At 45.2% G+C, this 12558-nt stretch overlaps 3 protein-coding genes across 10 annotated transcripts; 2 read left to right on the forward strand and 1 right to left on the reverse strand.

Moving 5' to 3' along the window:
• Positions 1 to 25: 25 nt before the first annotated feature.
• Positions 26 to 705, reverse strand: LOC6901561 (protein CutA homolog). The gene has a single exon (XM_002134199.3). It carries the CDS (start codon positions 610 to 612, stop codon positions 88 to 90), a length of 525 nt encoding a protein of 174 aa, XP_002134235.3. The 5' UTR covers positions 613 to 705; the 3' UTR covers positions 26 to 87.
• Positions 706 to 744: 39 nt separating this feature from the next.
• Arfrp1 (ADP-ribosylation factor related protein 1) lies at positions 745 to 2299 on the forward strand. The gene is made up of 3 exons (XM_001354894.3): positions 745 to 946; positions 1030 to 1282; positions 1344 to 2299. Exons 1-3 carry the CDS (start codon positions 854 to 856, stop codon positions 1598 to 1600), a joined length of 603 nt encoding a protein of 200 aa, XP_001354930.1. The 5' UTR covers positions 745 to 853; the 3' UTR covers positions 1601 to 2299.
• A 148-nt stretch (positions 2300 to 2447) lies between these two features.
• On the forward strand, positions 2448 to 10401 carry AP-1gamma (adaptor protein complex 1, gamma subunit). 8 transcript variants are annotated; one of them, XM_033385561.1, is made up of 16 exons: positions 2950 to 3237; positions 4176 to 4683; positions 4770 to 4831; positions 4932 to 5073; positions 5147 to 5335; positions 5391 to 5629; positions 5700 to 5776; positions 6277 to 6294; positions 7228 to 7484; positions 7542 to 8137; positions 8214 to 8352; positions 8417 to 8708; positions 8772 to 9239; positions 9301 to 9444; positions 9519 to 9626; positions 9691 to 10401. In XM_033385561.1, exons 2-16 carry the CDS (start codon positions 4667 to 4669, stop codon positions 9799 to 9801), a joined length of 2859 nt encoding a protein of 952 aa, XP_033241452.1. In that variant the 5' UTR covers positions 2950 to 3237; positions 4176 to 4666; the 3' UTR covers positions 9802 to 10401. The 8 variants fall into 8 exon arrangements, with proteins under 8 accessions (XP_015041796.1, XP_002134234.1, XP_015041795.1 ...); XM_015186305.2 differs by having other exon boundaries at positions 4189 to 4683; XM_015186308.2 differs by having other exon boundaries at positions 4192 to 4683.
• The last annotated feature ends 2157 nt before the right edge of the window (positions 10402 to 12558 follow it).

Below are 12558 nucleotides of genomic sequence, written 5' to 3' on the forward strand. Positions count from 1 at the left end.
TTTTGCAAATTTTTCAAAAAAATACTTCAGATGAGATGGTTATTTTATTCGAATTTTATTCATTACATTTGTATGTTTGGGTATATTTTAGTCTTTTTTCTTCTCCAGCTCCGGCACTGTCTGTGCAATCCAGTTCAAATAGGGCAAATTGCCATTTTCTATGGGAATGGAGATCACCTCGGCGACGCTGTGGGGATGATTCTCGCGGACGAACTTGCTCAGCTCGTCGATACGCTCGGTGCGCGTCTTGATCATCATCAGATACTCATCGTCCTCGGTGACTTTGCCCTCCCACATGTAGATGGACTCGATTTTTGGTATAATGTTGACACAGGCAGCTATTTTACGGTCAATGATGCCGTGAGCCAACTTCTTGGCAGACTCCCTGTCCGGAGTGGTCACAAAGGCCACCGAACTGCTGCCGGCTTTGTACGATGATGAATCACAAGTCTGCCGGTCTGTCATTCTGGTTGGGGAATACAAGATCCGCTTGCACGTTGTGGTCGAGGCGAAGGCTGAGCGGCTTGTGACAGCAGCAGCAGCAACAATTAGCAAATTACGCGCAAACAAGCAGCGGGAGGGCAAGAACCTGGCATTGCCCCTATATTGCATTAATTATGCACTTTGAACAGCCACCGCACCGGATTTCAAGTTCGATGCAAGTGAAAAAAGAGATAGCAGTGAAGAAAAACAACTTTAAAAGCATATGTAGAAGCTTAGGGTTGCCTAACAATTTAATCGATACTATCGACTATGCTAATAGCGGCAGAGAGGTGCGACAGAGGCAGACAGCTGTGACGACAGAGACAACAAAATCAAAGTTAACAACAATAAATAAATAGAACAATTTACCATGTACACACTCCTACACGGCTTTTACAAATACTTCACACAAAAGGATGAGTACTGTGTTGTGATCCTCGGCCTGGACAATGCTGGCAAAACGGTATGTCACTCAGCCGTCATACACAGAATGACAGACACGTCTGCAAAACTGTCCCTACAAAATGAACTTCTTCTATGCCACAGACGTACCTGGAGGCGGCCAAAACCAAGTTCACAAGGAACTACAAGGGCCTCAATCCAACGAAAATCACAACGACAGTTGGCCTTAACATCGGCACCATCGATGTGCAGGGTGTGCGGCTGAACTTCTGGGACCTGGGCGGCCAGCAAGAGCTGCAATCGCTGTGGGACAAATACTATCAAGAGTCGCACGGCGTCATCTATGTGATAGACTCGAATGACCGGGAGCGCATGGACGAGTCAAAGGTCATTTTTGGTATGTCCATAGATCCGATCTAAATGTCCGTTTCCAAATATGATCCCTCTCTCACAAACAGATAAAATGATCAAGAATGAGCTGCTCTCGGGCGTGCCACTGCTCATACTGGCTAACAAGCAGGATCTGCCCGATGTGATGGGCGTGCGCGAGATTAAGCCAGTCTTCCAGCAGGCGGGGGCCCTAATCGGTCGCCGTGACTGCCTCACCATACCCGTCTCAGCCCTAACCGGTGAGGGTGTGGACGAGGGCATCAAATGGCTAGTGGAGGCCATCAAGCGGCATGCTTTAGTACGGCCGCCGCGAGAGAACGATTGAACGATGCAACGAAACACGCTGGCTGCAATAGGCGGGCAGCAGCCTTAGATAGTTATAGCTTTAACGTTTGTATATTCTAATATTTAAGGCCAAAAGTACAGAGGTTACGTGTAGGCGGGATAGTGTGTGGAGTAATGCGGTGTGGTGTGGGGCCAACTGCGCTGTAGATAATGTTGTTATAAATGCTCCAAAAACCCAAGCGCTAGTCTACCCCTGCTTTGAATTCTTTATCTTCCGCGCTCGCCGTGTCCAGACGTATGTGAATGTTCCAGTCCCTCAATGGTGGTTGTCAATGACGACTTTGCTTATCCAAAAGAGAAAGAAAAAAAAAACACCCAGCGCAGATTGTTATATGTTCTCACAGCGCGGTGTTATCAGCTCCCAATAGATAAGTGTGTGTAGTTTTCACCTCTATCGGACTGTGCCACCAATATAATACTGCAAACACTTGCAGTCGAGGAGGGGGGCTGGGGCCCAGGCTCATGCTGGGCCCAATCCCCATGAGGCAGTCCATTTCAGTCTTCTGCAGGAGTTTCATCGGGTCGGGCCAGTCCGTTTTTTTCATTCCGTTTACAACGTTCGATTTCCCAACAAAATAATGAAATGTTATCCCCCTAAACTAGTAGTGCCTTAAACCTTCACTGACTCTGTGGCTAACACGAGCAGCAACCGAATAAAGAGCAAGAGCATCAGAATATACTTACTCATATATCAATGTACATATATATATAAAAGAAAAGAGCGTACGGAATTACCTGTTAATGTACATTAGATAACACGGACAGTGTGTGCGCCTATGTGGAGCACTGTAGTAGGGCGTGCTTATCATTATTCCAGTGTCACTGGAGCACAGAGTGTGCGGCGACAGTTTATACGTACGTGTGTTGTGCTGTGTGTGCAAGTTAGTTAATGCTTCCTGCCTGCTACTCCCAATCCCAGACCCCCAACAACTACCACTACTCCCCCGAAAGAAACAGATCTCAGAGCACACCGAGTCATGTATCCCTATTATGAGCAGGATTGGAGCGTGCTGCCACCGGAAAACAATCGCAGGTAAGAACGGGGATATTCGGAAATGATGTTAGATTTTCAAAAATTACGTTATGGGTGATCAGTGTGACCGTATGCACATTCTTCGCGCTCATGGATATATTTTAGTATATATTGGTATATTGTTGAGCAAAACGTTGAGTCACTCGGAATTTAATGCTCTTGGCTTGCAATTTAAATATTAATTTCACTCTATTTCATTAATATCGAGCTATAATTAGAATGCATTCGAGTTTAGTTTCAGCCATTATGGTATTTTTGGATCAATGCGATAGTGTATTTTGGCGCTGCTTGTAAATATTGCCCTCTCACTCGCTCTCACTACTACTGTTGCGCTCATCATCAACATATTCTCTACGAACATTTTTTTTACTTGTTACGTTGATTTTGTGGCATTAAAATTAAAATATAGCATAAACTAATGCAGTGAGAACATGTGTTGAGCGTAGCCCACCTAGTTGTCGCTAAATTGAAATCATTCCAGCCAATAAAAAGCCACTAGTGTGTCGTGTCCCCTTGTGTTGAAATTTTTTGTCGCGTTGTAAAATTTCGCATTGGAAGTTGGTCGACGCGGAGGCGGAGGGCAGGTGGTTAACCTAACACTAAATGAAACAGAATGAGGCTTAGCCAATAAGAGCGCACATAGTCTCCAAAGTGTTAAATAGTAGCTTAAATGCATTCAACCGACCAAAGTGACGGATTTTCTTCTCTAAAAAGGAGCATACGCTAAGCCATAGGGCCTGAATGCATGTGTGCGTGTGCATGTGTGGTGGTTGTATCTGTGTTGGCTTTCCAATGAACGGCATAAATTAGCAAGGGAAAAACGGAAAGAAAACAAGAGAAAACTCAAAGTCTACTCAAACAATACGTGTTAAAGTTCGTTAACTATTCGCATATAGTATACAAATCTGCCTTCAGTGACTTATTAATTTCTCTGTCAATCGATATATTTATGTTGGTGCTGCTATCGATGACGGCAGCTGTTTTGGCCATTTGTATGGGTTTCTGGCCATTCATAGTTTTGACAAAAAGTAGATCGAGTCGAGTGATAACCATTAAATGCACAGATCTCTGTGTTTAGTTCCACATTTTGTACATCCTTTGTGTTCTGTGTGCGGTTTTCCGAGCATTCCAATTGGAATTTAGTTTGCATATGCAAGTGTTTTTCCCCTGTGTGCGACAGTGTGCGTGCGTATTGGTGTCAATGCTTCAAGTGCGGTTTCAGGCATTAATCACTTAATCAATTTGCATTCCCCCCGTCCGTTCGACTATTGTGTCTTCTCAACCGAGCTAACACCTGATAGCCCTAGATCGAGGGAAGGGTAGTACTACTATTTCATGCTGCTTGTTTTGCCTTGGCCAGATCATGTGTACATTTGTTTGAGCGAACACACACACACACACACACACGAACACAGAGAGAAGCACACGCACCCGCGCGCGTATGAGAGATGTCAAGTTTCATAACAACCGTTGATCTACTGCCGTCAGCAGTAATTGCTACTGCTCGCACTCATTTACCCAGTGGTCTTTTCCAGTAGATTAGTAACACGGGTGAAGAGCGAAGAAGATCGAGCGAGCGAGTGAGTAACCAGAGTGTGCTGCCCATTATAGCAGAAGAGCAAAGAGAGCGAAACAAAAGTATAACGGAATAGCGGCCGGCTGTTTCTTGTGTATGCATGGACATATGTGTGTACTGTTGTGTGAGTCGCGTGAAGATCTGCATATAGAAACTATTGTTATTGTTGCTGTCGCGGCCGCAGCCGCAGCCTCCTCGCCGACACGCCCAAACGGCCGCCCACACAGTCCAGCAGACAATAACGCGTACATAAACGCGTAGGCCGGCAAAAGCAGCAAAAACAGCAAAAGCAAAGAAACAACAACAAACTACATCAAAAGAGAGCGCCTGCCAGCGTCAGCAGAAAGTGCAGCGGGGCCCAACAGAGAGAAAGAGCGTGAGAGCAGGCAAGCTGCTGCAAAAAGCTCCAAAAGTGATTCAACGTTTTTGCCTCCACAATGAATTCCGAGCATGGGTAGGCCTACACAACCGGCTTCAGTTACCTCTTACTCCTCTCTCTAACATCCCATTCTCTATCCCTCTATGTCGCCCCAAAAACAGATTCAATCCAGCCTTCAATATGGCCACCATACGGCAGGCATTTACAGAGGCGGTTGAGAGAGGTAAGTGAAGAGAACGAGTACGAGTACGAGGAGTGGACGAGGACGAGGAGTGCATTCGATTAATTATCTTGATCATCCAACCTCCCACACGCACACACAGTCAGAATGCCCACGCCCACACGCCTGCGCGATCTCATCCGACAGATTCGCGCCGCCCGCACTGCGGCCGAGGAGCGTGCCGTTGTCAACAAAGAGTGCGCCTACATACGGAGCACATTCCGGGAAGAGGACTCTGTCTGGCGGTAGGTCTGCCCCTCACATATAGTATACATAATTGCATACCGGCTAATAACTGCTTTCGTTGTGGACTTGCAGCTGTCGCAACATTGCCAAGCTGCTGTACATACACATGCTCGGCTATCCGGCTCACTTTGGACAACTGGAGTGCCTTAAGCTGACGGCCAGCACGCGATTTACAGACAAGCGGATCGGTTATCTGGGGGCCATGCTGCTGCTGGATGAGCGGCAAGATGTACACCTGCTGATCACGAATTGTTTGAAGAAGTAAATCCAGAAGATCTGAAACGTTCGAAGTCATTTTAATCCCCCTATCTTTCAGTGACTTGAACAGCTCGACACAGTTTGTGGTCGGCCTGGCGCTGTGCACGTTGGGTGCCATTGCCTCGCCAGAGATGGCACGAGATTTGGCCAGCGAAGTGGAGCGTCTGATGAAATCCCCGAATACGTACATCCGAAAGAAGGCAACGCTGTGCGCCTTTCGTGTGATTCGTCGGGTGCCCGAGCTGATGGAGATATTCCTGCCGGCGACGCGTTCACTGCTCAGCGAGAAGAATCATGGTGAAGTCCCCAAACCAAACTTATCCCGTACCCTCAATGCTAACCATCCCCCCCCCCACCTGTTTTGCAGGCATTTTGATCACTGGCGTAACGCTCATCACGGAAATGTGCGAGAACAGCTCCGACACGCTAATGCACTTCAAGAAGGTAAGCCCCAGGTGTGCCCCAGGAATAACGTGTGTCCCCGCCCGACCCACAGCAGAGGCTACATCTATTACTCCTACTCCTAATACTACTACTACTACTAATGCTGCAGCTGCTGCTCGTGGTACCTTCCATATGACTCGTATTATGTTTTTTGTCATATTCTTTTTCCTCTTTTGTTTGATAAATTAATTGTTTTTGTGGCGCTCGAAAAATAAACACCCTAAACGGGCTGGCGTCGAATCGTTTTGTGGCCCATCGCGCGGCCATCTAGCTGTAGTTGTATAAAGCCAAGCTCCAACCCTATATATCGCCCCTCCCCATATCTATATATCTTTATTATTTAATTTGCAAAATTACACACACCACATTCCTTTTTTCTGTTCCCGGATCTTGTGTTTTTTGAATCAAACAACCTGTATACTTACAATCTTAATGCTTGTTTGTTTTTGATCGAATACCGCGCAAACACAAAATGAAATTTGTTGTAATTTGCTTGCCAGGATAGCGGAAATCGAGAGGTATGATCGTTTGTGCCTACTAGAAATATTCCTATATAAAACGCCTCCCTCTCTCTATCTCTCTCTCTCTATGTGTCTCTCTCTATACATACGCCTATAACTATATTTTTTCAACCAGTTTTTGTCTGTTGCCTATGTATATGTCTTGATAAATGTCGCGGTAAATGTGAAACAAAATTTAATTACGCTTGAAACGATTATCACTCATGCTTTGTATTGCTTTGTGGTTGCGATCGGACCTACGGACAGTATCACGTGCAGGGTTTATCCGTCTGGCATTGCCATCCGTCTGTTTGAGTGTGGCATTGCCAAGGTGCTTTCGAGTCGAGCCTTGCCAACAGTATATTTGAACAGGTCATTGCCATGAGTCTATTTGAGCGTGGCACATTAATGCTCGACTCGAGACGCACAAGCGAATCCCTGAGAAAACCCCACTGCTGGTTTCTTTGATCGTGACTTTGGCAGTAATCCTTTCACGCACAGTCCGCGTTTTGCCAGCAGAACGTGTAATAAAAGAGGTCTTTCTATAAGGACGATTGATATTCCGAAAGAAGTAATTTCTAAGCGATTAAAAGACGTATACATATGTAATAGAATTCCACTTATTAGCAGTTTTTTTGTAGATCTACTTATTTTTTGTTGTTTGGTAGGAATCTCTCTCTCCCCACCAACACCTGTACCCGTACCCCCCTGTATATAGAGTTTTTGTTGGCCCTCCGAAAGGTTTGAGGTCTCTCCGTTTGGTTTGCACCTCTCTGTTTTCCCTTTAACACCCTACAAAGACCCACGCACACACACCACACCACACCAGACACGCTGTCGCTCTTGCACACTCCTAAAAAGACACACTAGTATGAGTACTTTCCGCATTTCTCCCGTCGAATAGCGTGTACCGCTTTTGAACCCCAAAACTAATACGTTCTACACGAACAGATCGTCCCGAATCTAGTGCGCATACTGAAGAATCTTATTCTGGGCGGCTATTCGCCAGAGCACGATGTGAGCGGTGTGAGTGATCCGTTCCTGCAGGTGAAGATACTGCGCTTGCTGCGCATATTGGGCCACAATGATCCGGATGCTTCGGAGGCGATGAACGATATACTGGCACAGGTGGCGACCAACACGGAGACGAGCAAAAATGTGGGCAACACCATACTCTATGAGACGGTGCTCTCCATAATGGATATACGGTGAGGCTTGCTGCTTTTAATGGACTCCAAAATACTTATATGTCTCTCTTTGGGCAGCTCGGAGGGTGGCCTACGTGTCCTGGCTGTGAATATACTGGGACGATTCCTACTCAATTCGGACAAGAATATACGCTATGTGGCACTGAATACGCTGCTCCGCACTGTCCATGCGGACACGTCGGCTGTGCAACGGCATCGCACCACCATACTGGAGTGTCTCAAGGATCCCGATGTGTCCATTCGTCGCCGGGCAATGGAACTGTCGTTTGCCCTGATCAATGCACAAAATATACGTACAATGACCAAGGAGCTGTTGCTGTTCCTCGAGAAGGCCGATGCGGAGTTCAAGGCTCAATGCAGTTCTGGCATGATCTTGGCCGCCGAACGCTATTCGCCCAATACGCGCTGGCATTTGGACACACAGCTGAGTGTCCTGATTGCCGCTGGCAATTATGTGCGCGACGATGTGGTATCCTCTACTATACAGCTGGTCTCCAGCAGCCCTGTGTCGGAGCAGACATACATCACGAATCGCTTCTGGGAATCGCTGCAGGTGGCAAACCATTGCGAGGATAAGCAGCCATTGTTGCAGGTTGCCGTCTGGGCCATAGGCGAGTACGGGGATCTCTTCATGTATGGCTCAAATGAGGATGGTGAGTGGAATCTCGAATGATTAGCCGTAGATTATGCTGGAATTTAATCTATCAAATTGCTTTGTCTTTTTTTCAGAGTTTGAACGTCCCTCTGAGAGCGATCTGATCGCCATGTATCATAAGTTTTTAACCTCTGCTCAAGTTTCGACCACTAGCAAGCAATATGCCCTGGTCTCCCTAGCCAAGCTAAGCACGCGTCTGCAGCAATGCGTGGAGTAAGTAGCCCTCTAAACCTCTAGCCCCCAACGATCTCCTCTCTAATCCTCTGCCTGTCCTTAGGGAAGTCCAAGCTTTGATCACCTCGTTTGGCAGCCATCTCAATGTGGATCTGCAGCAGCGAGGCGTGGAATTCACACAACTCTTTGGCCACTATAAGCATCTGCGTCCGGCGCTGCTCGAAAAGATGCCGGCCATGCAGATCAGTCGCATAAGCTCGCAGAATGGCGAGAGCGGCGGCTCTTTCGATGACAACAGTCCAGATGTCATCGAGAATGGTGTGGAGGGAGGGGGCAACGTTGGTGTCGGACATTCACTTATCGAAAGCAATATGAATATGCTGGGTGACAATACGGTAAAGGATGCCATCTATCCTCCATCTATTCCATCTCTTAACCATTATATTCTCTTCTTTCAGAACATTCTGCTGGATCTATTGGGTAGCACGGATCTGTCGGCGGGCGCCAGTGATCTGGTGGCAGCCACCGATCTGTCCAATGCCGTGCATAAAAAGAACTCGCGGAATGCCAATGACATTGGCGTGGCCGTGTCCAATAACCAGGATCTGTTGGATTTACTTGACCTGGATATGACGGCGCCTGCGACTGTCACAGCGACGGCGCCAGGTGCGGGCGGTATCATGCTGGATCAACACCATACGAGTGCGGCCAACATGAATAACATGCTGGGCGGCCTGGATCTGGGTGGCTTTGGGGGTCTTGATGGCTCTGGCAGCATACCCACAAATGGCAATGATCTGGTTGCCAGCATGCTGGGTATTGTTTCCGCCGCAGCACCACCAGCAGCCGCAGCAGCAGCGGATGGCAATGGCAGCAGTCTGCTGGGCGATCTAAATCCCACAGCAGCCTCCAACAATGTGACAGTGGTGCCTATATATTCTTAGTTTTTACCCTATTTGTAATGCTAATTAATTGTTTTTTTGTTAGCCACCGCAGGGTCCCAAGCTGACGGCGCTGGACAAGAACGGTTTGTTGGTGCAGCTGGTGCCGGTTACGGGCAATGATTGCATGAGGATCTATATGACGACCACAAACGGCTCAGACAATACATTAGAGCAATATTTGCTAAAGGTACGATCGATGCTTCCTCCTCTTCCTCTCCCTGTCTCTTTCTCTGACTCAGTCGTTCTCTTTTTGGTTAACAGGCGGCCGTTCAAAAGAGTTTCCAGCTGCAAATGCTGACGCCCTCGGGTAACCTGCTGCCGCCGGGCGGTGTTATCACGCAGGAAATGCGCGTTGTGGCCACATCAAATGTGAGTCTCCACGGTTCTCCAAGAGCTATCTCTATAATTCAACTGTCTTTAATCTAATTTCCAGGCGGTATTGCGTATGCGTTTACGTATTCAGTATGCGCTCGATGGCCAGCAGCTCGTGGAGCAGACGGAGGTCAGCGGCTTTCCAGAGCAGCAGCCAGGAACAGCGGAATAAAAGAGTGTAACTTGTATTAAAGCAAAATTAGCCTAATATATCTAAAAAGAAAAGGAAAACAAACGCAAAGAAACGGAAAAACTCAAAAGAGGAGAAGGAACAGAACAGAAACAGAAGCAGAAGCAGCAGGAAATTATGGAAAAACGAGCAACAATTCTAAAAGCTAACACACACACACACACACACACACTGTGGTTGTCACACATTTATTGTAAATTAAGTTAACACACACAAACACAATCGCAACTAGATTTCGGATTGGCGGCCAGCGTTGCCAGACTGTTTTGTCTCCAGTCCAGCGCCCAAGCAAAAACGGGCCAGCCCTTTCGTATTTGTTTGCTAATTTATTTATATATATACTGTACTACATAGATTTCTTGTCAGATCTTAAAACACACACATTCTTTGTCCAATAACTTGTCCTATTTTCTTGTGTTTGAGCATTCTGTATCGTGTGTAATTCGTTTTTTGTGTGTGTTCAAAAGACAACTTTCAGTTTTAATTTATAAGACAATAAAAGTCAAACCTTATAAATAGCCCCCCAGAAACTAAAGTAAACAGGCGACTAAAGAGAAATTGTATTAAAAAGCATAAAACAGACAGACAACAAAAGGAGCCGTATCGGAAATTGTGTAGCAAAAGGCATTTAAGGGAAAAAGCTTAGCATTTTAAATGAAATGAAAATGGGAACGAGACGCGGTATGAAATGAAATGTTGAATGGCCATTTGATAAAGAATCCATAGAAGCACTTTGTTTGTTAATTCTATTTATAATGCAATTGTGCCCCCAAATGGTTTTTTGTTGTTTTTTTTTTTGATAGAACAATGTCGAAAAGGAACAGCGGAAGATCAGGTTCTTGCAGGGAAAGAGTTTCAGCTTCAGCCCCAGTCCCAGCGGGAGCAGCGCATCCATCGAGTGGATAAGGCCTCTGATATATATATACATTCATGTACACACACAAAACAAATATATATATATATATATGTATATTGTTATTTCCTGTGAGCACGTACTTAAAGTCGATAAAAGGAGCTGAAACGGGGAAAGAAAGAAAAGAAACCAGAAAAGCACTGTGGAAAAACTAGATACTATCTTTAATAAATATACACACAAGACACTTAAACCTACATATATATATGTGTATATATATGTGTTTATATATATATATACATATAACTGAATAGTTTGGCTGGCTGGAGGCGAGCTGAGGAATGAGAATGGGGAGGGGATGGGCATGATCGGGGGCATCGGAAAGCAAAGAAAATCCATTAACTATTATTACTATTATTATTATGATTATAAATGAATTATGCAGCTGTATGAGAGAGAGAGAAATAATAATAACATTAACATATTGTACAATATATTATTATTTTTGTATTATTATCATTTTTTTTATATATATATGTATATAACACATATATAGTATATATATATTCAATCAACCTTTTGAGTCGAAATAAACAAAACGATTTTGTTTTATCGAAGGACACGACAGCCCCAGACTATCTTCTGGTCGGTATCAACGACTGATACTGGAAATTCAGTGAGAATTCAGTGGAGCTAAATGCCCATTTCGCTTCGAGAATTACTCTTTGACAGATGACGTCAGGGACACGTACAAAGTAGTGGAAAAGAGAATGCCCAGGTATGCAATAACAAAATTCAGGCCGTGGGTGAACGCTCAAAAGCTATGGGAAACACTTGGCTCGAAGTACCTCCTGGCAGTAATCCCACCTAATAAATTCTTAAGCACTTCATAATAATAATAAAACCTTGAAGATTAGACGACTAATAAAACTATATCTTAAAAACTAAAGGCAATTAGGCAGCGATTATGACACACAGCCAACTATTAACATTTTTATATTTTCTAACTATAGAACCTTGTTTCGATTGGTTGGTTTGGTTCGTCATATTCCTGAGAAGCTCCTTACATGATGTTGCACGGCATAGGACGAATGCTGCCAGACTACTGCTGCTCTGTTTGAAGTCTCGGGTGTTTGGTGTGAAGTCATTATTATAACCAAAAGGAAGAAATCAATTTGCAGTGGCTACAAAACACCGTCCACAAGCTTACTCATTCTCTCACACACACACACTCTTCGTCGTGCGATGTGTGCGCCCTTTGGCGGAGGAGAGCCATACTGACTGAGTATCGGGTATAAATGTAGAGTCGCGGCCATAGCTGCGGCTCACAGCGGCACAGCGTTCGGTCGTCGCTTGGCCTTTGCCCGCTAAATGCTCTTTTCTGAGTCCGTCTGCGAGCATTTAGCGAGACTTCACTCATCTCTCGCGGATTTTTATCGTTGGTAAGTCCGTTTACGAACAAAAATTCTATGATAGTTACGTTTTACTATCGTTTTTTGGTCCACTGGGAGACAAAACATGGCCCATAAGAGCAGAAAATACGCAGCTGGTAGAATATATTATACTGGGAATAATCTTACAAGACGACACAGGATCTCTTGTCATCGGTTAGATATGTATTTGTATGAATGCACACCCCGTGGTATACCGAATTTGTAAGATTTGTGACTCAAATTGGCTACATTTTACCAAAAATCAAGAAAGCTTTTTCTATTTTGAGCAACTCTAATGCTACTTTTATGCTACTAGTAAAGCGTTCTTACTTGTCTCATCCTTATTTTGGGCTTCCTTTCAAGCATAATATTCCATCGCATGCTGAATACATTCCAGTAATCGCATACAAGCGATCCGATTACTCCACGCTCTCTCTCTCTCTCTCTCTGTCT

The sequence above is a fragment of the Drosophila pseudoobscura genome, chromosome X, assembly GCF_009870125.1.
Source record: "Drosophila pseudoobscura strain MV-25-SWS-2005 chromosome X, UCI_Dpse_MV25, whole genome shotgun sequence".
In the NCBI taxonomy this organism is placed as follows: Eukaryota; Metazoa; Arthropoda; class Insecta; order Diptera; family Drosophilidae; genus Drosophila; species Drosophila pseudoobscura.